Consider the following 24,469-nt stretch of genomic DNA (forward strand, 5'->3'; position numbering starts at 1 on the left):
AAATCCAGTTCAAGGGTGCCACACTTTTCCCAGCCTGTTCACAAACGACATTTTGAAGAGAGGTTTCCCGCCCTTTCACTTCAAGTTGTGGAAGGTGAAATCGTTTCCGCTACATTCTCCATCCACACTCGCGGGAGGCCAGAGACTACACCGCTTTCTCCGCAAAGCGAGCAGCGAGCGGGACGCCAAGGGCAGTTGGCCGCATTACGAAGCCGGGGCGAGGGCAAAAAGGCGGCAGACCAAGTTGTTCAGTCAATGCTGAACAACCGCGGAACAACCGCGGAAAACCGGGAGAGAGCAAAAGCCCGCGGCGTGGGGGAAGCGACCAGGTCTGAGCGCGGGCCCAGAGCCTGCGGCGGGAGGAGAGAGCACGGCCGTTGGGGGCGGGAGCGAAGGCGGGGGACGGAGGGCGGAGGGCGGGTTCGCTCCATTCGACTCCGCATTGGTCCGGCGCGGAGAGCCGGGTGACGACAGCCGGGGAGAACGCCTGATTTGTGTGGTGGGCGCGGACGGGCGGGGGCGGCGCAGTGCGCAGGCGCAGCTGCGGGGCTCTTCTCTCCTCTGCGCTCCGGCCCAGCTCTCGCGGACAAGTCCAGACAACGCGCCCCCCCCCCCCCTCCGGGACCGCCCCCTCCCACCGCTCGACGTCGTCGAAGATAAACAATAGTTGGCCGGCGAGTGCCGAGTGTGTCTCCCGCCGCCGGATTCGGCGGGCTGCGTGGGACCGGCGGGACCCCGGCCAGCCGGCCATGGCGGGGCTGTACTCGCTGGGAGTGAGCGTTTTCTCCGACCAGGGCGGGAGGAAGTACATGGAGGACGTTACCCAAATCGTTGTGGAGCCCGAGCCGACGACCGAAGAAAAGCCCTCGCCGCGTTGGTCGCTGTCTCAGCCGTCGCCTCCGCAGCCGTCACCGCCCGCTCTTCCTGGCAGCGAAGTCTCGGGGAAAGGCCCAGCGGCGGCTGCCCGAGACGCTCGCGACCCTCCCCCGGACGCCGGGGCCTCGCCGGCTCCCAGCCGATGCTGCCGCCGCCGTTCCTCTGTGGCCTTTTTCGCGGTGTGCGACGGGCACGGCGGGCGGGAGGCGGCACAGTTTGCCCGGGAGCATTTGTGGGGTTTCATCAAGAAGCAGAAGGGTTTCACCTCCTCCGAGCCGGCGAAGGTTTGCGCTGCCATCCGCAAAGGCTTCCTCGCTTGTCACCTCGCTATGTGGAAGAAACTGGGTAAGTTCTCTGGCTTGTTGGCGCCCACCTCTTTTTCAGGCAGTTCATGGCTTTTATAGCACCAGCACCGCGTGGGCCCCCGCCACCGAGAGCGCTGTCAAAAGTGTAAATTGATAGAAGTGAAGACTCTCTTCAGTGGGACAGCGCTTTTCTGGGTGGAGGGCCGGGCAAACAAAGTGGCCTTGGGAAAGCTAGGATTGCTGTCTCCCTGCAACCGCTCCTCGCTTTATTTCCACCCTCCGAGGATCAATGGGAAGCAGTCCTCTCCCTTCGCTGCTCCACTCTGGTGGCAGCCAGCGAAAAAGTGTTTGAAACCTGGCGCCAGATTTTGGCCAGAAGATAAATTGAAGTCACGTTGTTATCTGGGCCAGGCGAAGGAAGCGGGAGATGACAAAAATTGGAATGTTTCCCTTAGAATCTGTCATAATTTTGCTCTTGAAGGTCTTGTCCCTCACGGTTGCCTCCTACTGGTGGTGTCAGTTCTCCAAATTGACCCCGGATGGCTGGTTGTTGGAGTAAAGTGAAGGGCTGAAATATTATCATCCAGCAACTTAAACTCTTGGAAGGAATTCTATTGTGATCATGAGAGGTTTTTAGGATTATAGCTTGTACTGCTTATGAAAAATAAAAGTGCAGAACGTGTTACCTCTTAAACTGACCCTGTGTTAGCGGTGTGTGTTAAATTCTGCCAGGGCTTTTTTGTCTTTTGGGTTTTTTTTTTTTTTTTTGTAACTGCCTTACCTAATTGTTTTCAAATCATTCGCAACAGTTCCTAGTCAAGAGTATTTATGAATTGTAAATGCCCATCAGAATAGCGATAGGTAAGGAATTATTGTAGGCAAAAAGCAAATAGAGACCTTAATTTCTGAAAATTTGGTGTAGTTGCCGTTCGTAGTTGTAGTTTCATCTAAGTTTTAAATGTTTTGTAAAGCAGCCAGTATTTCTTTACGCAACATATTCGGTATTATCATACAGGATTATAATTACTTATCTATTGTTATGAATAAATGCCATGTATCTTTGTTAGAGAATAGAAGGTAATACTATTCTCTGGAGGTGGGGTAGGGAAACCCTCTTGATAATTGTAAGCATCATGAAGTTTTATTTTCAACAGAGGAACAGAGACAGAAAAAAGTGTTAAAGATTTGTCAAATACAGAACATTTTTAGAAAGGTATTGTCATAGAGTTGTAGATTAGCTGGTTTCAAAGTCTGTTTTCCATTTGCTTGGCTTTCTGCCATTAATTATTTGATTGACTCAAAGACCAACCACTAAGGTTTGTTGGAGGCGTTGCTTATCCAATCCCGGGGCCTCTGTTAAGGATTTATTTTGTTTCTGTGTAGGCAGGATAGAGCTGAAAGCACTGTAGTATATTCTAGAAATATGTCATATCATTGACTGCAAGGCAACTGGAAGTGGACGTCGGAACAAGAGAGAGGAAGATTAGACACGAAGAACTATTTAGAGTCCTGTTTGTTTTTCAGTACAATTGGAGCAACATAAACATGCCGTATGTTTGAACTTTAAGGATTAAAAACTTTAAGGTATAAACTCTTATTTCATGAGCTGTTTTTTGAATAAAGCAGGGCCATGCTGTTAAATCTGAATGTGTATTTTTTTTTACATACACATACTTTTTGAGTCAAGCTTTCACTCCTATGTTAGTTTAGAGCCTTATACTCCAGAAAAATGTTAAAGTTTGCTTTGTGCGACAGCTAAACTTTGGACTCCATTCTCAGAACTTGAATAAAAGAGTATGCTGACATATGGGAGTCCTCACACAGGAAATGCAGGTTTAAAAATTTTTTTCAGTCCCCAAATCACAGGTGGCTCCTTATTTCCTATGAAATAAACTTTGTAACTTGTAATCTACAGGTCAACCCCTTTACTGTCCAAATTCAGCCTCCTTATTCAATTATATTTGTTACTCAAGTTTTCTGTCACATCAGTCTACTCACCTTTTTTCAGGGCACATTGAAATATTCCACTTTCTTGGATTCTGCCTTTCCTGTCCCCCTAAAAAGGAAAACTCAAACAAACAAAAATATATTCATCATACAGACTCCAAGTCAGTATTTTCTTCTGTGAAGACTTCTGTTTCTTTTGGAATTGAGCATTGTTTCTAATTTTGAAGTGCACATTGGGTTATAGTAGTAACTGTCAAAACTTGTTGCTATCAGAACCCTTTGTACCAAAGAGCTTTCATTTATGTGGTCCACATCTACCAATATTTACCATATGAGAAATTTAAACTGAGAAATTAAAAAAATATTTATTTAAAAACCATACATTTATTATGTTAATTTTGTGAAAACCTTTTTTCCAAAATAAAAAACATTGGTGGGAAGAGTAGCATTGTTTTACATTTTTGCAAATCGCTTTTAATGTCTAGCTTAATAGAAAACAGCTGAATTCTCATCTGCTTCAGCAGGCTGTTGTGCTGTTTGGTTGAATTGTATAAAAAAGTAGCAGCAGCATCCCACACATATGTAGTAGGAAGAAGGAGAAACATTTTGTTAGTTTTTTTTAAGATAATTGCAAATATTCTGCACCAAAGTGGTAACATTAACATTTCTTAAGTTAATTGAATTGGAATCTGAAACCTTACTAATGAACTTCTCCCACTCTTAACATTAAGATCCATTGGTCTGTCTTGGACTTTGAATGAATCTTTTATCCATGTGTGATTTTGTAACATGGAACATTAATCACTTGGAAAATAATGGTTCACTGAGTTAAGAACATCTTAAAAATATTGATGCATTTCATTATATAATGCCAAAGAAAATCACATTTGTTAATATCACTGAACTCATCGGAAAAGTCTAAGTATTGGGAAGCTATTGCGTTCACTGTGGTGGGTATACATTTTCCAAAATGAAATTTTTTAAGCAACAATTAGAAATTTATCATTGGTGACAAATAACTGCCAGTTTTTCTTGAAGTGAAAAGCTCAATCTGTTCATTTTCAAGAAAATATATACCAAATGCCAAAGTCTTACTAACAGTTTATCAGTCTCTGAAGTAAAAATGAGGCTAGTTCATTTCATGACTCATAATCATGGGTGCTTTTCCTCTGGACAACCATAGTATGTAACAAAAACCAGTTTATGTGTTTTTGTCATATATAATACTAAAAAGGTGTATGCATGGTTGGAGGTTTAATAAAAATTAATTTTGTGTCATCAGGGACTTTTTTTTTTTTTTTAAAGAGACAGCTGGAGTACTGTGGCAAGATCACAGCTTACAGCAACCTTGCACCCCTGGGCTCAAGTGATCCACTTGCCTCAGCCTCCCAAGTAGCTGGAACTATAGGCATACGCCATCATGTCTGGCTAATTATTTTTTATTTTTGCAGAGATGCAGTCTCACTGTGTTGCCCAGGCTGGTCTTGAACTCCTGGCCTCAGGTGATCCTCTCACATTAGCCTCCCAACGTGCTGGAATTACATGTGTGAGCCATCACACTTGGCCAAGGACATTCTTAAGTGAAACTAGCTTGCTTAAAAATTTTTTTTAAAATAACTGTAAATGGGAAACTGTAAGAATACAGTGACTAAAAGCTCAGTTTGGTGCCACTGCCTTGACTCCTGCTATGGCACCAGCAGTTTTACTATCACTTTTGTGCCATCAGTGCACATGTCAGCACAGTGAAGAGGGCAAATAAACTCTTAGAATTATTATGAAAATAGTTTTGGCCTCTGGAATCCCTGAAAAGATGATACAGACCATGGTGAGATACTAGTATATTATATTATCTGACTCTCAGCTAAATGTTAAGGTTCTTGGAGGCAAAGATATTACCTTCCTCATTTTACAGTTAATTCTCTTAGGGCAGACAACATATTAGTAATACCTTGCCCAGAGTAGCTGCTCAACAAGCAGTTGAGTTTAGTTGAATTTCTGTTGAGTATAAAGATGAAATAAATTGGCTTTCTAGTATTTTTTTAATTTAAAAATCTCTCCCTTTAAAAAATTGTGGTAAAATACACATAACATAAAATTACAGTTTTAACCATTTTTAGGTATACAATTTCATAACATTAAGTACATTTACAATGCTGTACAGCCATCACCAATGTCATTTCCAGAACTTGTTCATCATCCCAAATAGAAATTCTGTGCCTAATAAATAGTAACTCCTCATTTCTCCCTCTTTCGGCCCTGGTAACCTTCATTCTACTTTCTGTTGGTATGAATTTTACTATTCTAGGTACCTCATTTAAGTGGAATCACAGAGTATTTGTCCTTTTGTGTCTGTCTTATTTAATTTAGCATAATGTCTTCAAGTGTCATCCATGTTGTAGTATGAGTCAGAATTTCTTTCCTTTTTAAGGCTGAATAGTATTCCATTATATCTACCGCATTTTGTTTATCCATTTTTCTGTTGATGGTCATTTGGGTTGTTTCTAACTTTTGGCTCTTGTGAGTAATGCTGCTATGAACATTGGTGTACAAGTATCTGTTTGCATCAGGTTTTTAGTTCTTTTGGGTATAAACCTAGAAGTGGAATTGCTGGATCATATGATAATTCTGTGTTTAACTTTTTGAGGAATTGCCCAATTTTCCACGGCAGCTGCACCATTTTACATTCTCACCAGCAATGTAGGAAGGTTCCAATTTCTCCATATCCTCAACAACACTTGTTATTTTCCATTAAAAAAAATAATAGCCACCCTAATGAATGTGAAGAACTTTCTTACATTTTAAAATGACTCCTTTTCTGTCTTACTAAGCCCTCCTTAAAGTATTTGATTAATATTAAGCTTGACCTCCCTAATGTCTTTCTAGTGGTTATGTACCCCTCCCAAATTTACAAAGGAAATCAATTTATCTAAAAATTTTAAAATGAGAGAGTATATGAATATATCCTTTGTGTAAAAAGTCATCATTGAGCCAGGTGGGGTGGCTCAGGCTGGTAATCCCATCACTTTGGGAGGTTGAAGTGAGGGGATTGCTTGAGGCCAGGAGTTCCGAGACTGGCCTGGGCAATGTAGCGAGACCCTATCTCTAAAAAAATTTTAAAAAATTAGCTGGGATGAGGCAGGAGGATCCCTTAAGCCTAGGAGTTTGAGGCTGCAGTGAGCTGTAATCACACCACTGCATACCAGCCTTGACTACAGAGTGAGACCTTGTCTCAAAAAAAAAAAAAAAAAAGCCATTATTTTTCTTTTATTACTTAGTCATAAATTTTAGTATGTATTTAATTTATGTATATTCACATATATGGGTTTCCTGCCCTTTTATTATGCTTGCCTTCTAAGAAATAATGTCTTAAAGTTTGTATAGGCTGTTTTATATTTACTCAGTTGAAATAATGTTTTATTACCCCTTTATTGGGATAGTTAAGGAAGATGATGAATAAAGTACAACTTTTATCTATGTATCAGTCTTACCAAGAGAGCCAATAGAAAGATAACAACATACTGTTGAAATGAGTGAAGCATGATCTCTGGTGTGATTACAGGATATTAGCCACAGTATTTGTAAAGGAAGATGAAATATGAAAGTTTAGTTTTGTTAACCGGACTGAAGATTAGAGCATTTATTTTAAAAGAGTATGACCAAAGAAATTATGAAGAAGTTAGTATTAAGTTAAATTGTTGATTCTAGGTTTGGCAGATAGTTTTCATTAAATTAAAATGGAAAGAAGCTGAAGAGAGGGAGAAGGGGGGAAGAGGAAGGAGGCAGGTAGGAGGGAAGGTGGGAGGGGAGAGAGAACTGAATTAGAAGAAATTTTTTAAATTATGGAATTTTAAACCATCAGGGAACTTCACCTTCCCACACATGTTCTGAAAGACTTGTATGTCATACTATTTATCGAGTTCAAGTTTATTTTCTGTTTTTGTTAATCAGACATTGCTTTTGATTAGTATTAGGTAATCTCCAGAATTGACATAATTTAGTGAAAGGGGAAGCAAATTAATAAATTCTAATTAGCTTCTACCTTATGCAAACAAAACTAGATTTCTTTGAATCTTTAAGCTATGTTATGAAATATATCAGAAGTGCAAAAAAGGTATAAAGAATTACATAATATTGCCTGTAATCCTAGCACTCTGGGAGGCCGAGGCGGGTGGATTGTTTGAGCTCAGGAGTTCGAGACCAGCCTGAGCAAGAGCGAGACCCCGTCTCCACTAAAAATAGAAAGAAATTATATGGAAAACTAAAAATATATATAGAAAAATTAGCCGGGCATGGTGGCGCATGCCTGTAGTCCCAGCGACTCAGGAGGCTGAGGCAAGAGGATTGCTTGAGCCCAGGAGTTTGAGGTTGCTATGAGCGAGGCTGACACCACGGCACTCTAGCCTGGGCAACAGAGTGAGACTCTGTCTCAAAATAAATAAATAAATAAATAAAATAAAAAAAGAATTACATAATATTATTAAACACCCACCCATAACCCAACTTAAGAAATAAAACATTACCATACTCTAACTAGTGTATTACATCCTTTTCCCTCCCCATGAGGGGCAAATGCTTCTAAATTCAGTGTTTATCATCCCGGCTCATTTCTTTGTAATTTTATTATGTTACTGTCCATTTCTAAATGACATATGGTACATTTTGCATGTTTTTTATAACTTATAAATGACATCTTACTATATGTACAATAGTCCTCCCCTTATCTGAGGTTTTGCTTTCTATGGTTTGTTACCCTTATTTAATCTAGAAATAGTAAATGAAGAATTCTAGAAATAAACAATAAGTTTTAAATTGTGCCCTGTTCTGTGAAGCATGATGAAATCTCATGCCATCCCACGCTATCAGTCCAGGGAGTTAATCATTCCTTTGTGCAGTGTATGTGTGTTATATATGCTACTTGCACTTGGTAGCCATCTTGGTTATTGGTTATTTGTTGCGGTGTTGCAGTGCTTGTGTTCACATGACTTGTATTTTACTTAATAATGGCCCCAAAGAGCAAGAGTAGTGATGCTGGCATATTGTTATAATTGTTCTATTTTATTGTTAGCTATTTTTGTTAACCTCTTATTATGCCTAATTTAGAAATTAAATGTCACATAGGTATGTATCTATAGGAAAAAACATAGTGAATATATGGTTCATACTATGCAGAGTTTTACACATCCACTGGGGGGTCCTTGGAATATGTCCTCCTCAGATAAGGGGGAAGTGCTGTAGTCTTCTGGGTTTTTCTTTTTTGATTCAATATTGTGTTTGATTCCTTCATGTTGATACATGTAGCTATAGTTTGTTCATTTTCACTTATGGATGGTATAAATATACCAATATATCCATTGTATCCTTGATGGATATTTAGTTTTCAAACTATTTATAATTAAAAACAGTGATGTTGGGAATATTCTCGTACATTTTTTTTGTTGTTGTGCACATGTGTGAGGGTTTCTCTAAGTCAAGCCTTGGCGAACTAAAGCCTATAGGCCAAATTGGGCCACCACCAATTTTTGTAAATGAAATTTTATTGGAACACTGTCATGATCATTCCTTTGTATATTGTCTGTAACTACTTTCATGCTTCAACAGCAGAGTTGAATAGTTGTGACAGAGACCATATGTTTTACAAAGCAAAAAATATTTCTCTGGTCCTTTATAGAAAAGATTTGCTGACCCTGTTCTAGTGTACTAAGGGAACAATTGCTAGGTCATGGGGTATGTACATTGTGGACTTTACTAGATGTTGCCAAATTGCTTTCCAAAGTGTTTGTGCCCATTTATTCTCTCCGCAAGAAGTGTAGGAGAGTATAATTTCTCCACTGTCTTGCCAATAATTGAAGTTGTCACACTGTATTTTAGTTAGGTGGATATGAAATTGTGTCTCAATGTGGTTTTAATTTTCATTTCCTTGATTACTAATAAGATTGAACATATTACGTTTATGTAGAACATTTTTGTGTTTTCTCTTTAGGAAACACTTTTTGATTTTTTTGCCTATATTAATATTGGATTGTTTTGTTGTTGATTTATATAAGTTCCTTATGTATTTTGGATACTAATACTTGGTTATGGAGGTGGTTTTTAGTTTGTCTACTCACTTTTGAACAAAGATCTTAAATTTAATGTAATTTTATTAATCATTTTCTTTATAGTTCATGCTTTTTGAGTCTTAATGAAATCTTTCTGTACTGTAAAGTTATAAAGATGCTGTTGTGTTCTCTTCTAAAAGGTAAGGTATAGTTTTGCTTTTCTCAATTAGGTCCTTCTATCATCTTTTTGTCCTTTATATGTATATATGCTGTCAAACTGACTGTAGTACATATGTAGTCTTTGGTTACATGTGGCTATTTAATTTTTTAAAAGTTTTATTAAGGAATAATTGATATACAGTGAATGGTATATATTTAAAGTGTACTATCTGGTAAGTTTTGATTTGTGTGTATGCATGTGTGTGCCTGTCAGGCCATCATAACGGTCAAGGTAAATAAACATCTATCACTCCCAAGTTTCCTTGTGCCCATTTGTAATTACTCTCCTTCACCTTCCCTAACCTCTATTCCCAGGCAACCACTGAGCTGCTTTCTGTCTTATAGATTAGTTTGCTTTTCTAGAATTTTATGTACAGTCATGCATCACTTAATGACAGATACGTTCTGAGAGATGCGTCGTCAGGTGATTTCGTTGTACATCACAGAGTGTACTTATACAAACCTAGATGGTATAGCCTACTACACAGCTAGGCTATATAGTATAGCCTATTTTTTCTAGGCTACGAACATGTATAGCGTGTTAATGTCCTGAATCCTGTAGACAATTGTAGCACAATGGTATTTGTGTATCTAAACATAGAAAAGGTAATACATTGCCCTGTGATGTTACAGTGGCTAAGATGTCACTAGGCAATAGTAATTTTTCAGCTGCATTGTAATCTTATGGGACCACCAATGTATATGTGGTCCATCGTTGACTGAAACATCATTATGCAGTGTGTGACTATAAATGGAATCTTACAGTATATACTCTTTTGTTTTCCTTCTTTCACTCAGCATAATTATATTGAGATGCATCCATAGTGTCTCATGTATCAATAGTTCATTCCTTTTTATTGCTGAATACTATTAACACAGTTTCTTTTTCCATTCACCTGGTGATGGACTTCTGGGTTGTCTGCAGTTTTTGGCTATTATAAATAAAGCTGGGCTGGGCGCGGTGGCTTCACGCCTGTAATCCTAGCACTCTGGGAGGCCGAGGCGGGTGAATCGCTCAAGGTCAGGAGTTCAAGACCAGCCTGAGCAAGAGCGAGACCCCGTCTCTACTAAAAATAGAAAGAAATTATCTGGCCAACTAAAATATATAGAAAAAATTAGCCGGGCATGGTGGCGCATGCCTGTAGTCCCAGCTACTCGGGAGGCTGAGGTGGTAGGATCGCTTAAGCCCAGGAGTTTGAGGTTGCTGTGAGCTAGGCTGACGCCACGGCACTCACTCTATCCCGGGCAACAAAGCGAGACTCTGTCTCAAAAATAAATAAATAAATAAATAAAGCTGATATAAAGCTTTTCTTTGCAGTAGAATGACCACTAATAAATGTAGAAGGAATGACAAAATTAGAAAGTCACATTTGGTAACTACTATAATAATTAATTCAGCCAAGAAACATCAAATGAATGCTAAAACTAGTGAGTGAAAATTTGAGGAATGGAATTATATTCGTTTCCTATGTGTGCTGTAACAGATTATTAATACCTACAAACTAGGTGGCTTGAAAAAACAGGAATTTATTCTTTTCACTGTTCTGGAGGCCAGAAGTCTGAAATCAAGGTGTCAGCAGTGTTGGTTCCTTTTTGGAGGCTCTGAGGGAGAATCTGTTCCATTCCTGTCTCCTAGCTTCCAGTGGCTGCCAGCAATCCTTGGCAGCATTTTGTGGCTTGTGGAGACATCACCAAATCTCTGCCTTCATATTTATATCACCCTCTCCTCTGTGTCTTCTCTGCTTTTCTTCTTCTTCTTTTTCTTTTTTCTTTTTTAGACAGGGTCTCACTCTGTTGCCCAGGCTAGAGTGCAATGGTGTGGTCATAACTCACTGCAACCTCAAACTCCTTGGCTTAAGTGATCCTCCTGCCGCAGCCTCCCAAGTAGCTGGAACTACAAGCAGGTGCCACCACACCCAGCTAACCTTCTTTTCTTTTTTAAGGATATGGTCTTTGGATTTAGTGCCCACTCTAATTCAAGATGATCTCTTTTTAAGATTCTTAATCTACTTATATCTGCAAAGACCCTTTTTCCAAATAAAGTCACACTCACAGTTTCTGGGTAGACATATCTTTTTATATGTGGGTGGGAGTACCATCGAGCCGACTAAAAGGATATTTACATTGTCTCAGATTACCTCCCTACAAAATACTTATTAATTACTAAAGGAAAAAGATTAACCTTGCAGTAGAGAAAGCTGGAAACACCATTATAACCAAGTAATCAAAGGTACCACTTTTAATGGAAGATATTGAAATTGTACAATGCCTGTAGTGAGATCATAGTTAACACTTCTATTATGTTCCTGCCAAAAATGTGTAACCTAAATTCAAACATGAGAAAACATGAAACAAACACAAATTGAGAAACTATTGAAATGACTGGTGTAGTATATTCCTCAAGAGCATCAAGGAAACACTGAAGAATTATTCCTTTTGGAAGAAACTAAAGAGACATGATAAGTAAATATAACAAGAGATCCTGGATTTTATCTTTTATTACATATTTGTAAAGCATATTAGGGTAAATGATGAAATTTGAATGGGCTCTATGGATTAGATGGTAGTATGGTATCTGTTCACTTTCTGATTTTTGATGGTTGATTGTATTTATTTAGGAGAATCCTTGTTTGTAGGAATTAGATACTATAAATATCTGGGAGTGATGAGATTCGGTGGTTTATTCACTATTAGTTTAAGAAAAAGAAATTCTTAGAATTATTATTGCAAGAAAGAGGCCGGGCATGGTGGCTCGTGCCTGTAATCCTAGCACTCAGAGGATGAGGTGGGAGGATTGCCTGAGCTCAGGAGTTTGAGACCAGCTTGAGCAAGAATGAGATCCCTCTATTAAAGAAAAATTAGAAAAATTAGCCGAGTGTCATGGTGTGTGCCTATAGTCCCAGTTACTTGGGAGGCTGAGGCAGGATGATGGCTTGAGTCCAGGAGTTTGAGGTTGCAGTGAGCTATGATGACACCACTGCACTCCACCTAGGATGACAAGGTAAGACTCTGTCTCCAGAAAAAAAAAAAAAAAGACTCAATACCATTCACAATAGCTACAAAGAAAATAAAATACCTGGGAGTATACTTAACCAAGAAGGTGAAAGATCTCTACAAAGAGATCTACAAAACACTGAGGAAAGAAACTGCCGGTGAGACAAACAAATGGAAAAACATGCTCGTGGATCAGTAGAATCAACATTGTAAAAATGTCCATGCTACCCAAAGTGATTTACAGATTCAGTGCAATCCCCATCAAAATACAAATGTCACATTTCATAGATTTAGAAAAAATAATTCTGCGCTTTGTTTGGAACCAGAAAAGAGCCTGAATAGCCAAAGCATCTTAAGCAAAAAGAAGAAATCTGGAGGCCTCACATTACCAGACTTCAAACTATACAACAAGGCTATAGTAACCAAAATAGCTTGGTATTGGCACAAAAATAGAGCCATAGACCAATGGAACAGAACAGAGAACTCATCACTATCCACATACAGCCAACTGATCTTTGACAAAGCAGACAATACTATACACTGGGGAAAAGAATCCCTATTCAACAAATGGTGGTAGGAAACTTGGATAGCCACACGCAGAAGAATGAAACAGGATCCATGTCTCTCGCCACTCACAAAAATGAATTCAAGATGGATAAAAGACTTTAAGGCATGAAATCACAAGAATTTTAGAAGAAAATGTTGGAAAAATTCTTCTAGATATCAGCCTAGGCAAAGAATTTATGAGGAAGACCCCAATGGCAATCACAGCAACAACAAAAATAAATGGGACTTGATTAAATTAAAAAGCTTCTGTACAGCTGAGGAAATAATCAACAGAGCAAATAGATAACCCACAGAATGGAATAAAATATTCACAAACTGTGTATCTGATAAAGGGCTAATATCCAGAATCTACAAAGAACTCAAATCAGCAAGAAAAAACCAAACAACCCCATTAAAAAATGGGCAAAAGACATGAACAGAAGCTTTTCAAAAGAAGATAGACAAATGGCCAGTAAACATGGAAAAATGCTCAGCGTCACTAGTCTTCAGGGGAATGCAAATTAAAACCACAATGAGCTATCACCTTACCCCAATTAGAATGGCTTTTATTAAAAAGTCCAAAAACAATAGATGCTGGCGTGGCTGCAGAGAGAAAGGAATGCTTATATGCTGTTGGTGGTACTGCAAATTAGTATAACATCTATGGAAAACAGGATGGAGATTCCCTAAAGAACTAAAAGTAGACTTACCATTTGGTCCAGAAATCCAACTACTGTGTATCTACCCAAAGGACAAGAAGTCATTTTATCAAAAAGACACCTGCACTCGAATGTTCATTGCAGCACAATTCACAATTGCAAAGATGTGGAATCAACCCAAGTGCCCATCAATTCATGAGTGGGTTAACAAAATGTGGTATATGTATACTATGAAATACTACTCCACCATGAAGAAGGATGAATTTTAAGGCCTTTTGCAACAATTTGGATGGAACTGGAGACCATTATCCTAAGTGAAGTATCTAAAGAATGGGAAAACAACCACCACATGTACTCGCTATTGGAACTAACCTATGAGCATACCTGTGCACAGAGGGAAGTAAGACTCGGTGGAAATCAAGCAGGGGGGCGAGGGGAGGAAGGGAAGGGCGAAAACCTACCTAATGAGTACAGTCAACACTGTACAATGAACACTATCTGGGTGATGGGCACACTTGTAACCCTGACTCAAGCATTACATAATTGATACATGTAACCCCAAAATTTGTACCCCTGCAATATTTTGAAATAATAATTTAAAAAATGAATACTTCCCTTAAGTCAGAGTTCATATACTATCTGATACTTTTAATGTGCTTATAATTTTATATCATTTTAAAAAATAAAGATTAAAATATAAAGTAGAATACAAGCAGTACTATAATTAAGACAATATTATAATGATCAATTCCTTAGTATATAAATTTAGTCAGTTTCAATCAAAATTTCAAGGTTTTTTTTTTTAATTTTGGAAGTTGCTTCTAAAGTTCATTTGAAAAAATACTTAGAATTTTTTTTCTTTTTCTTTTGTTTGTTTGTTTGTTTCTTTCTTTCTTTTTTTTTTTTAGAGAGACAGAGTCTTGCTATGTTGCCTAGGCTGGAGTGTAGTGGCTATTTACAGGCACAATCACAGCGACTGTGGCATCAAACTCTTGGATTCAAGTGATCTCCTGTCTTAGCCTCCCAAGTAGCTAGGACTATAGGCACACACTATTGCGCCCAGCTTCTTAAGATAATTTTTAACAGCAAGAATAATTGAGGGATACTTAAGCTCCTGCTTATTAAAAAGTACTATAAATAGATTAGTAGGATGAGTTCAGAAATAGATCTGTGGTAAAATGTAGCATGTTATAAAGGTGACATTTCAAATGAATAGGGAAAGCATGGATTATTTGTTATTTTTAGGCCACTGCAAAATATCTCTTTGTACGTGTTAGTGCTTTTGACCAAAAATGTGATTTAAATAATATTAATATTGAGTCTTAGACTATTCCTTTATTTCTGGCTTATTTTGTCTTTACCATTTATTTTAGGTGATTTTTATAAATGGCTGAATTATTGTAGGTAAATTTTATTTGCTGAATGTACTTGAGAACTCTTTTTTTTTTTTTCTGAGACACTGTTTCTCTCTGTTGCTCTGAGTAGAGTGCAGTGGTGTCATCATAGCTCACTGCAACCTCGAACTCCTGGGCTTAAGCAATCCTCCTGCCTCAGCCTCCTTAGTAGCTGGGGCTACAGGGGCGCGCCACTACGCCCAGCTAATTTTTTCTGTTTTTGGTAGAGATGGGCTCTTGCTCTTGTTCTTGCTGGTCTCAAACTCCTGAGCTCAAGCAATCCTCCCTATTCGGCCTCCCAGAATCCTAGGATTAGAGGTGTGAGCCACTGCACCCGGCCTGCCACATTTTCTTTATCCATTAATCTGTCGTCAGATACTTAGGTTGTTTCCATATCTTGGGTATTGTGAATAATGCTACAGTGAGCATGGAGGTACAGATTATCTGTTTGAGATGCTGATTTCATATTCTTTGGATATACACTCAGAGGTGTGATTCCTGAGTTGTAGTAGTTCTATTTTTAATTTAATTTTTATTTTTAATTGACCTCTGTATTGTTTTCCATAATGGCTGTACCAATTTACGTTCCCATCAACAGTGTACAGTGTTCCTCTTTCTTGACACCCTTGCCAGCACTTGGTATCTCGTCTTTTTGATAATAGCCATTCTGACAGGTGTGAGGCCATATCTCATTGTGGCTTTGATTTGAATTTCCCTTATGATTGGTAATGTTGAGCATCTGTTCATATACTTGTTGGTCATTTGTCTTGGGCAAAATGTCTATTTAGGTTCTTTGCCTGTTTTCTGATTTTTTTTTGTTTTGCAATTGCATTGTATGAGTTCCTTATATATCTTGGGTATTAGCCCTTTATCAGGTAGTATGAAGCTTGCAAACATTTTTTCCCATTCCATAGGTTGCCATTTTATTTTATTGATTGTTTCCTCTTCTGTACAGAAGCCTTGTAGTTTGATGTAACCCACTTTATTTTTGCTGTTGTTGCCTATGCTTTTGATGTCATATTCAAAAAAATCATTTCAAGACCAATGTCAAGGAGCATTTTTCCGTTTTTTTTTCCCTAGGAGTTTTATAGTTTCAAGTCTTATGTTTCAATCTTTAATCCATTTCCAGTTAGTTTATGTATGGTGTAAGATAAGGCTGCAGTTTCATTCTTTTGCATTTGGATATCCAGTTTTTCCAACACCATTTATTGAAGAGACTATCCTTTCCTCATTATGTATTCTTGGAGTCTTTGTCACAGATTAGTTGACTGTATATACATGGGTTTATTTCTGGTATCTCTATTCTGTTCCACTGGTGTATTGTTATGCCAATATCTTATTGTTGTTGTTTTACCTCCACCTGCCCCTGTACTTTTTTGATTACTATACCTTTGTAATGTAGGTATTGAAATCAGGAAGTGTGATGCCTCCCAGCTTTATTCTTCTTTCTCAAAATTGCTTTGGCTACTTAGGGTCTTTTCTAGTTGTATATAAAATTTAGGATTTTTTTCTGTATTTGTGGAAAATGCCATAGAATTTTGATAGGGGCTGAATTAAATCTGAAGATCTCCTTAGGTAGTATGGACATTTTAATAATATTTTTTCAATCTGTGGACATGGATTATCTTTCCATTTATTTATGATGTCTTCAGTTTTTTTCAATGTCTTATAGTTTCAGTGTACAGATCTTTTACTTCGTTGATTAAATTTATTCCTAAGTATTATTCATTTTTATTGTGTTGTAAATGATGTTGTTTTCTAAATTTCTTTTTCAGATAGTTTGTTAGTGTATAGAAATGCAACTGATTTTAGTATGTTGATTTTTGTATTCTGTATCCGTCACTGAATTTATTAATTTAGCAGTTCTTTGGTTGAGTCTTAAGGATTAAAATCATGTCTTCTGCAAACAGAGACAGTTTCCCATATGGATGCCTTTTATTTCTTTTTCTTGCCTAATTGCTCTGGCTAGGACTTCTAGTACTATGTTGAATAGAAGTGGTGAGAGTGGGCATCCTTGTCTTATCCTTGATCTTAGAGGGAAAGCTTTTTAGCTGTTCATCTTTGAGTATACTGGCTATAAGTTTGTCATATGTGGCTCTTGTTATGTTGAGGTACATTCATTCTGTACCTAATTTTTTAAGAGTTTTTATCATGAAAGAATGTTTAATTTTGTCAATTGCTTTTTCTGTATCTATTGAGGTGATAATATAATTTTTCAATCCTTCATTCTGTTAATGTGGTTTATTATGTTTGTTTGCATTTTTTGAACCATCCTTGCATCTGAGGGATAAATTCCACTTGATCATGGGGTATGATCTGTTTGCATTTCTTAAATAATGGTCATGACAAGAACTAACATTTATTGATCATTTATTACATGTCTGGTGTTATTACATGTGGCTTTGCATGCATTAACTTATTTATTCCTTTATCAAATAGCTGATAATTCTTGGTTGTTTATACATACACATGCATGCATAATATGTATATATATGTATATATGTGTATGAATGAATTTCTAGCTTGATCAATATTGGTCCCTATTCTGGTTTCTCTGAGCAATTATGAAGGTCATTATTTCATATACTCCATGTAGCCCTCTGCTGTGAGTGACAGGGCATTCTGTAAGGGTGGGTTTCATCTGTGGAATGGAATGGGGAGATGCATGTTACCTTAGGGTTCAGAGGATGTGTTTTCAGAGTATATAGCATTGTAAAGAAAAGAACTAGTTAGCCTGAATATAATAGAGAGTTCTTCTTTGTGGCTAAGAAAGTCTATTTGTTTAAACTTCTGGGAACAACTCATATTTGCTTATGACTGTTGCATGTGTTTCATAACTGCTGTGGACTTTTTCTGATATTTATATTCTGTCCTTTCAGTGAGATTTTGGTGGGGACAATATATCAGTGTTTGGATTCATTTTGCCATTAGGAACTATAAGTCGTATTAGGTTATTAAGTATGAAATGTCCAATTTCTTTAAGTACTAAGTTTGACAGTTGATATCTCTGACAATTTTACGTTGACACTTCTTGTTTTATTTTTATTGTAGAGGTACATCCTCAGTCTTTCAAATGCATGTTTTGGCTTGTGATTATTTTTCTAATTTTTTTAGAGCAATTTTTGCGAAACCATGGATAAGTCAAAAATACGTGTTATTTTCAAATATGGATTCCATTGTGGAACCAATGCAGTGCAGACAGCTCAAAATATCAGCAAAGTGTTTGGGAAGGATGTGGCTAATGAATGCCACAGTATGCTGATGGTTTGAGAATTTCCATTCTGGTGATTTTAATCTTGAAAATGAACCATGTGGGCGACCTGAGACCAAAGTGGATAATGACGAGCTGAAAGCTGTAGTGGAAGTGAATCCATCTCAACCTACGTGTGAATTAGCACCAAGGTTTGATGTTACTATTCCAACAATATTGGATCATTTGAGACAAATCTGCATGGTAAAGATGGGTTCTGTATGAATTCAACAAGCATCAGAAGAGAAATAGTCTTGAAGCTTGCCTTTCTTTGCTGTCACGACATAAAGGCAAACCATTTCTATACTGTATTGTCATGTGTGATGAAAAACGGATTCCTCGACCACATATTGCACAAACAATGCTGCTCAAGCTACAGAAGCTGGACTTGGAAAATCTCTCTCATTCACTGTGTTCACCAGACCTTGCACCAACTGACTACCACTTCTTTCAGGCTTTAGGCCACTTCTTGCAAAGAAAAATGTTCAATTCTCAAGAAGCTGTGAAAAATGCCTTTTGCGATGTCATCACCACTTCTCCAGGCTTCTTCATGGCTGGCATAAACAAGCTACTGTTAAGATGGCAAAACTATGTCGATAGTTTACGTGCACGCTTTGATTAATTTAAACTGCTTCTTGTTTCAGATATAATAAACAACACTTTTGATTCGAAATCGGACATTTCATATTTAATGACCTAATTGTTTAATGTTACAGAATACTTCAGAATTGTTAAATGATAGTGGATTTAACTAAATAATATAGGAGTTGTAATTAAATATATGGAGGTTCTGCTTCTTAATATTTGAGTTATGCCAAGTTTCTTAACCATTCAAAGTATTGATTTTCTCATCTGTAAGATGAAAATATTGGGGATAATCTTATGTCTCATAGGTTTATTACAAGTACTGCTTGAGACTGTACATGTACTCTTAGTACAGAACCTGGTATACAGGGATTGCTCAATACATGTTAAGTTGTGAATATTCAAAATAATTATTTCAAAAACAAATAACTTTTTCAATAAATCGTTTTGAAAAGAGATTAATGAACAGATGCTAAGTGTTTGGCTAAGTGATATAAAATGCCTCTAAATGTAGTTAGGACTAAGTTATGTGGAAGTAGTAAATCTATCCTGTAATATATTTCTCTTAGGATTGGTTTGATAGGTGTATTATAATTACATTATTTATAACAATTTATTACTGTATTGATTGATAGATTAACATAGATCCTTTCTGAGTAGTTTTCACAGTATTTAAATTTTTTCCTATGCTAATTCAAATATTAACATACTCATTCAGGATATGTTGCCATTTGTTGTCTGACTCTGTATTAATGTTTATACCTGGAAAAGTAAAATATTTTATTTCTTATTACAGCGGAGTGGCCAAAGACTATGACAGGTCTTCCTAGCACATCAGGGACAACTGCCAGTGTGGTCATCATACGGGGCATGAAGATGTATGTTGCTCATGTAGGTGACTCAGGAGTGGTTCTTGGAATTCAAGATGACCCGAAAGATGATTTTGTCAGAGCTGTGGAGGTGACACAGGACCATAAGCCAGAACTTCCCAAGGAAAGAGAACGAATCGAAGGACTTGGTGGGAGGTAATCATTCTGCTATTTTGTCTTTCTTTGTTTTGTTTAGTCCTTTTATGGTTTACTAACCAAATTGACCTACTTTTCCCTTTTAATGAAGTTACTTTCTTAGTATTATGAGTTTTTTACTTTGGTTAATGTTGTACCCATGTGCATTCATGTTTATCTCATTTTTATGAACTGACTTTTACTTCTGATAATGGCTCTAAAGGGAAATAATATTTCAGTGGGCCTTAAGGAACAATACATACAAGGTTTTTACTGAAAACCTTTCACATAAATATGGATCTGCATGACCTTCAGAATCTGAACTAAGCAGCTCTTAGAGTTCCAGATTCCACGTGTATCTGGTTTGGGGAAAGAGTTAAGTTAGAATTAACCTTAAGCTTTTTTCTTTGATTTCAGATTTACTGAAAACCTTTCAAATCAATATTTTCTGTTCTTTGTTTCAAAGTAGTGTCTCAATGTGTAGGTAGTTTGTAAACTAGGAACTGAAATTGACTTCAGCATTATATTTTTATGATTCAACTTAAACAAAAGATTATTCTAAAAATCAAGGGAGTGAATAACATGAGAAAATTTAAAAATTATCCCAATTCTGGTTTTTTAAAGTTGAGGGTTTCAGACAGGTTAAGTAGAATCCAGTATTTTCTAAATAATCATTTTTAAAAAAAGCCTTCCCGTGATTTTACTAATTGCCTTCTCTTTTTTGCTTTCATTAAATCAAAATTGGAGGCTGGGTGCAGTGGCCAATGCCTGTAATCCCAGCACTTTTGGCAGCCAAGGTGAGAGGATTGCTTGAGGCAGGAGTTTGAGACCAGTTTGGGCAACATAGTGAGACCCCGCCTCTACCCCCCAAAAATAATAATAATAAATCAAAATTGGTCTTTTTCAGAGAAGTGACAAACTGGGGAAAATAATTAACATCCTTAAACTATGAGTTCATCAAATCAATAAAGTACTAAAGCACTGCCACCCCTGAATAGATAAGGAAGTTTGAACAGCAAAAATAATGCAAAGGAGTAGTAAACATTTGAAGAAAATGTTAAACATTATTAAAATGAAACTCCATTTCCTGCTATTGGGTTAGCAAAGACTTAAAAACCAAGAAGATTCCCCTCAATTTTTTGTTGAAATGGGAACACATAACAATAGCTTTAAATGTTTATTGACTCAGTAATTTCAGGAATCTACTCGAAGAAATCTGAAATGTGGACAAAAATATTTGAATAGAGTTATTGATTGCAGCATTGTTTAATGATGGTTAAAGGCTGGAAGTAACTTGCAGGCCCAACAGCTGGAAAATGGTTAAGTATATTTAGTACATATTCATAACATTGAATATGATATAGCTATTGAAAATAATGTTTATAGATAAATTTATTAAAATATTGGTGTTTTTAAAATTTTCAAACCTCAATAATGATGAGTACTATAATGAATTCCCACATATATGGCAATTTTTTAATGATACAGGGAAATGCTTATTGGGTCACAAAAAGCAGGTTGTAAAATTATGTTTGTAGTGTTAGCTATGCAGAGACATGGGAATAAAATGGAAATATTCCAAATGTTTACAATATTTGGAGTGAGGAGATTATATATATGTTTATTTTTTTAAATGGTGACATTCATTTGGTTAAAATTCAAATAGCATAAAAAGAGGATATAGGCTGGGTGTGGTGGCTCACGCCTGTAATCCTAGCACTCTGGGAGGCCGAGGCAGGTGGATCACTCGAGGTCAGGAGTTCGAGACCAGCCTGAGCAAGAGCAAAACCCCTGTTTTTACTAAAAAAATAGAAAGAAATTAGCAGGCCAACTAAAAATATATAGAAAAAATTAGCCAGGCATGGTGGCACATGCCTGTAGTCCCAGCTACTCAGGAGGCTGAGGCAGAAGGATTGCTTGAGCCCAGGAGTCTGAGGTTGCTGTGAGCTAGGTTGATGCCACGGCACTCTAGCCTGGGCAACAGAGTGAGACTCTGTCTCAAAAAAAAAAAAGAGGATATATTGCACCTGTGGTCTCAGCCACCTAGGAGACTGGCATGGGAGGATCACTTGAGCCTGGGATTTCAAGTCCAACATAGTGAAACTCCATCTCTTTAAAAAACAGAAACAAAAACCAAAAAAAAAACAGGATATACCATGAAATGTCCCTAAGCTACTACTGTCGCAGAGGCCATCTAGTGTTCTTTCACTTACGGGCTCGCCGTATTACTGTACGTCATTCAATAGAGAGATTTATATACAGTAAAATATAAGATGAAGCTGTACCATGTACAGATATACTGTCATGTATTTAACTAGTCTCCTGTTGAAGGGTATTTATTTCTAGTTTTTTTGTTACTTCAAATACTGCTATAAAAGGAAAGATCCTGCACATGCATGTTTTTGTACACCTATAAATATATTTGTAGTATCATTTCTTAGAAGCGAAATTGCTGGGGGTCAAAGAGGAATGTGTTTTGATTTTGGTAAGTGTTTATCTCCATAGGGGTTGTACCAATTTACACTTCTACCATCAATTCATATGAATGCGTTTGACAACATAGTTAATGAACTTTTTGATCATATCCAATTTCAGGTTAAAAAACGACATTTCGGTGATGTTTTAATTTGAATTTATCTTATGAAAAAGGTTGAATATCTTTTTTTATGTGTAAGAGCCATTTTATTTCCTTTTTTTAATATTCTTTGTTCATTTTTGGAGAATATTGTTAGCCTTTTTTTACACATTAATGTGTAGGAGCTACCTATACATTAAAGAAATTAGTCTAATGTATGTGATGTGAATTTTGGGTATTGTTTTCAGTTTGTCTTTTGATGATACTCCTGAAACTTTTTTCCACATGAAAGTTTCTTTTAGTACAGTTAAATTTATCAGTGTCTCTCTTAACGATTTTTGGAATTTGTGCCATGCACACAGTGAGGCTTTTTAATAAAGTCTTCTATGTTTTCTACTAGTACAACAAGAATATTTTTGGTCTGAGGGAACCCTATTTGCTAATTCATTTAAAAAGGGCAATTATAAACCCATTATGTATTACATAACGAACATTTTAGGCTTGATGTGGTGACTCATTCCTGTAATGAGTCGAGACCAGCCTTGGCAACATAGTGAGATCCCGTCTCTACAAAAAATATTAATAAAAAAGCTGCTCAGGCATGGTGGCACATACCTGTAGTCTTAGCTACTCAGGAGGCTGAAGTCGGAGGTTCGATTGTGTCCAGAAGTTCAAGGTTGTAGTGAGCTATGATCATGTCACCTCACTCCAGGCTGGATGACAGAGTGAGACTCTGTCTCTAAAAAAGAAAATTTAAACAAAATAGCTATTTAGTGAGAAAAGTGGCATTGTTTTACATGTTTGCAGGTTTCTTTAATGTCTAGCTTAAAAAGTGACATCTAGAGTCTCATATCATCTTCTACATTCAGTCTTTTGTGAATGTTACTTTAGTTGTAGTAGATGAAGTAAATCTGGTCTTAAATAGATATATAGTTGGAAAAGGGAAGAGTATTTTAATAGCCTCTGTATGAATATTTTTCTTTGATACTATTTTGAAACTCAAGAAGTGATAGTTTCTTTTTCTTCTTTCCCTCCCTCCCTCCCTTCCTTCTATCCTTCCTTCCTTTATTTGTTTTTCTTTTATTTGTTTTTTTGTTTTTTGAGACAGAGTGTCACTCTGTTGCCCCAGCTAGAGTGCTTGACATCAGCCTAGCTCACAGCAACCTCAAACTCCTAGGCTCAAGCAATCCTTCTGCCTCAGCCTCCCGAGTAGCTGGGACTATAGGCATGTGCCACCATGCCCAGCTAATTTTTTTTTTCTTTTTTCCTTTTTTTTTTTATTTCTTATTTTTATTTTTTCTTCCACCCCCTTATCGTGTAGAATATTTTTTTTCTATATATAATTTTAGCTGTCCAGATCATTTCTTTCTATTTTTAGTAGAAACGAGGTCTCGCTCTTGCTCATGCTAGTCTCGAACTCCTGACCTCAAGTGATCCTCCTGCCTCGGCCTCCCAGAGTGGTATGATTACAGGTGTGAGCCACCGCGCCCGGCCCTTTATTTGTTTTTTTTTTTTTTTTGAGACAGGGTCTTTCTCTGTTGCCCAGGCCAGAATGCAGTGGCATGATCATAGCTCACTGTAATCTCCAACTCCTGGGCTCAAGAAATTCTCTTGCCTCAGCCTCCTGAGTAGCTGGGACTATAGGCATGTGCCACCACACCTGGCTAGTTTTTAATTTTTTTGTAGAGACAGGGTGTTGTTATATTGCCCAGGATGGTCTCAAACTTTGGCTTCAAGGGATGCTCCTGCCTTGACCTCTCAAAGTGCTGGTATAAGCCACTGGGACTGGCCAAAAGATGATAGCTTCTTAAAGATTATAGTGTGGTATCTGAAATGTACTGATGAACTTTGTGTAGTCTTACATTCACAGCCATTGGTCTATCAGTTAGGAGCCATTGATTGAATGTTTTTTTTTTAATCCATGCATACTTTTCAAAATTAATAGCCTTTATTTTTTAGAGCACTTTTGGATTGACAGCAAAATTTAGTGGGAAAAACAGAATACCCATATACTCCCTGCTGCACCTCCCTCCCTCCACCAGTCTTCCTCACTATCAACATTATGCACCAGAGTGGT

At 37.4% G+C, this 24,469-nt stretch overlaps 1 protein-coding gene across 1 annotated transcript in view; it reads left to right on the forward strand.

Moving 5' to 3' along the window:
* The first annotated feature begins 549 nt into the window (after positions 1-549).
* Positions 550-24,469, forward strand: part of PPM1D (protein phosphatase, Mg2+/Mn2+ dependent 1D) — a 57,572-nt gene continuing 33,652 nt past the window's right edge. Inside the window, exons 1-2 of the mRNA XM_069481068.1 lie at positions 550-1,221; positions 19,610-19,838. Of these exons, the coding sequence (XP_069337169.1) occupies positions 750-1,221; positions 19,610-19,838 (701 nt within the window). The 5' untranslated portion in view covers positions 550-749. The remainder of the gene's footprint in view (positions 1,222-19,609; positions 19,839-24,469) is intronic.

The sequence above is a fragment of the Eulemur rufifrons genome, chromosome 9, assembly GCF_041146395.1.
Source record: "Eulemur rufifrons isolate Redbay chromosome 9, OSU_ERuf_1, whole genome shotgun sequence".
NCBI classification, from domain to species: domain Eukaryota; kingdom Metazoa; phylum Chordata; class Mammalia; order Primates; family Lemuridae; genus Eulemur; species Eulemur rufifrons.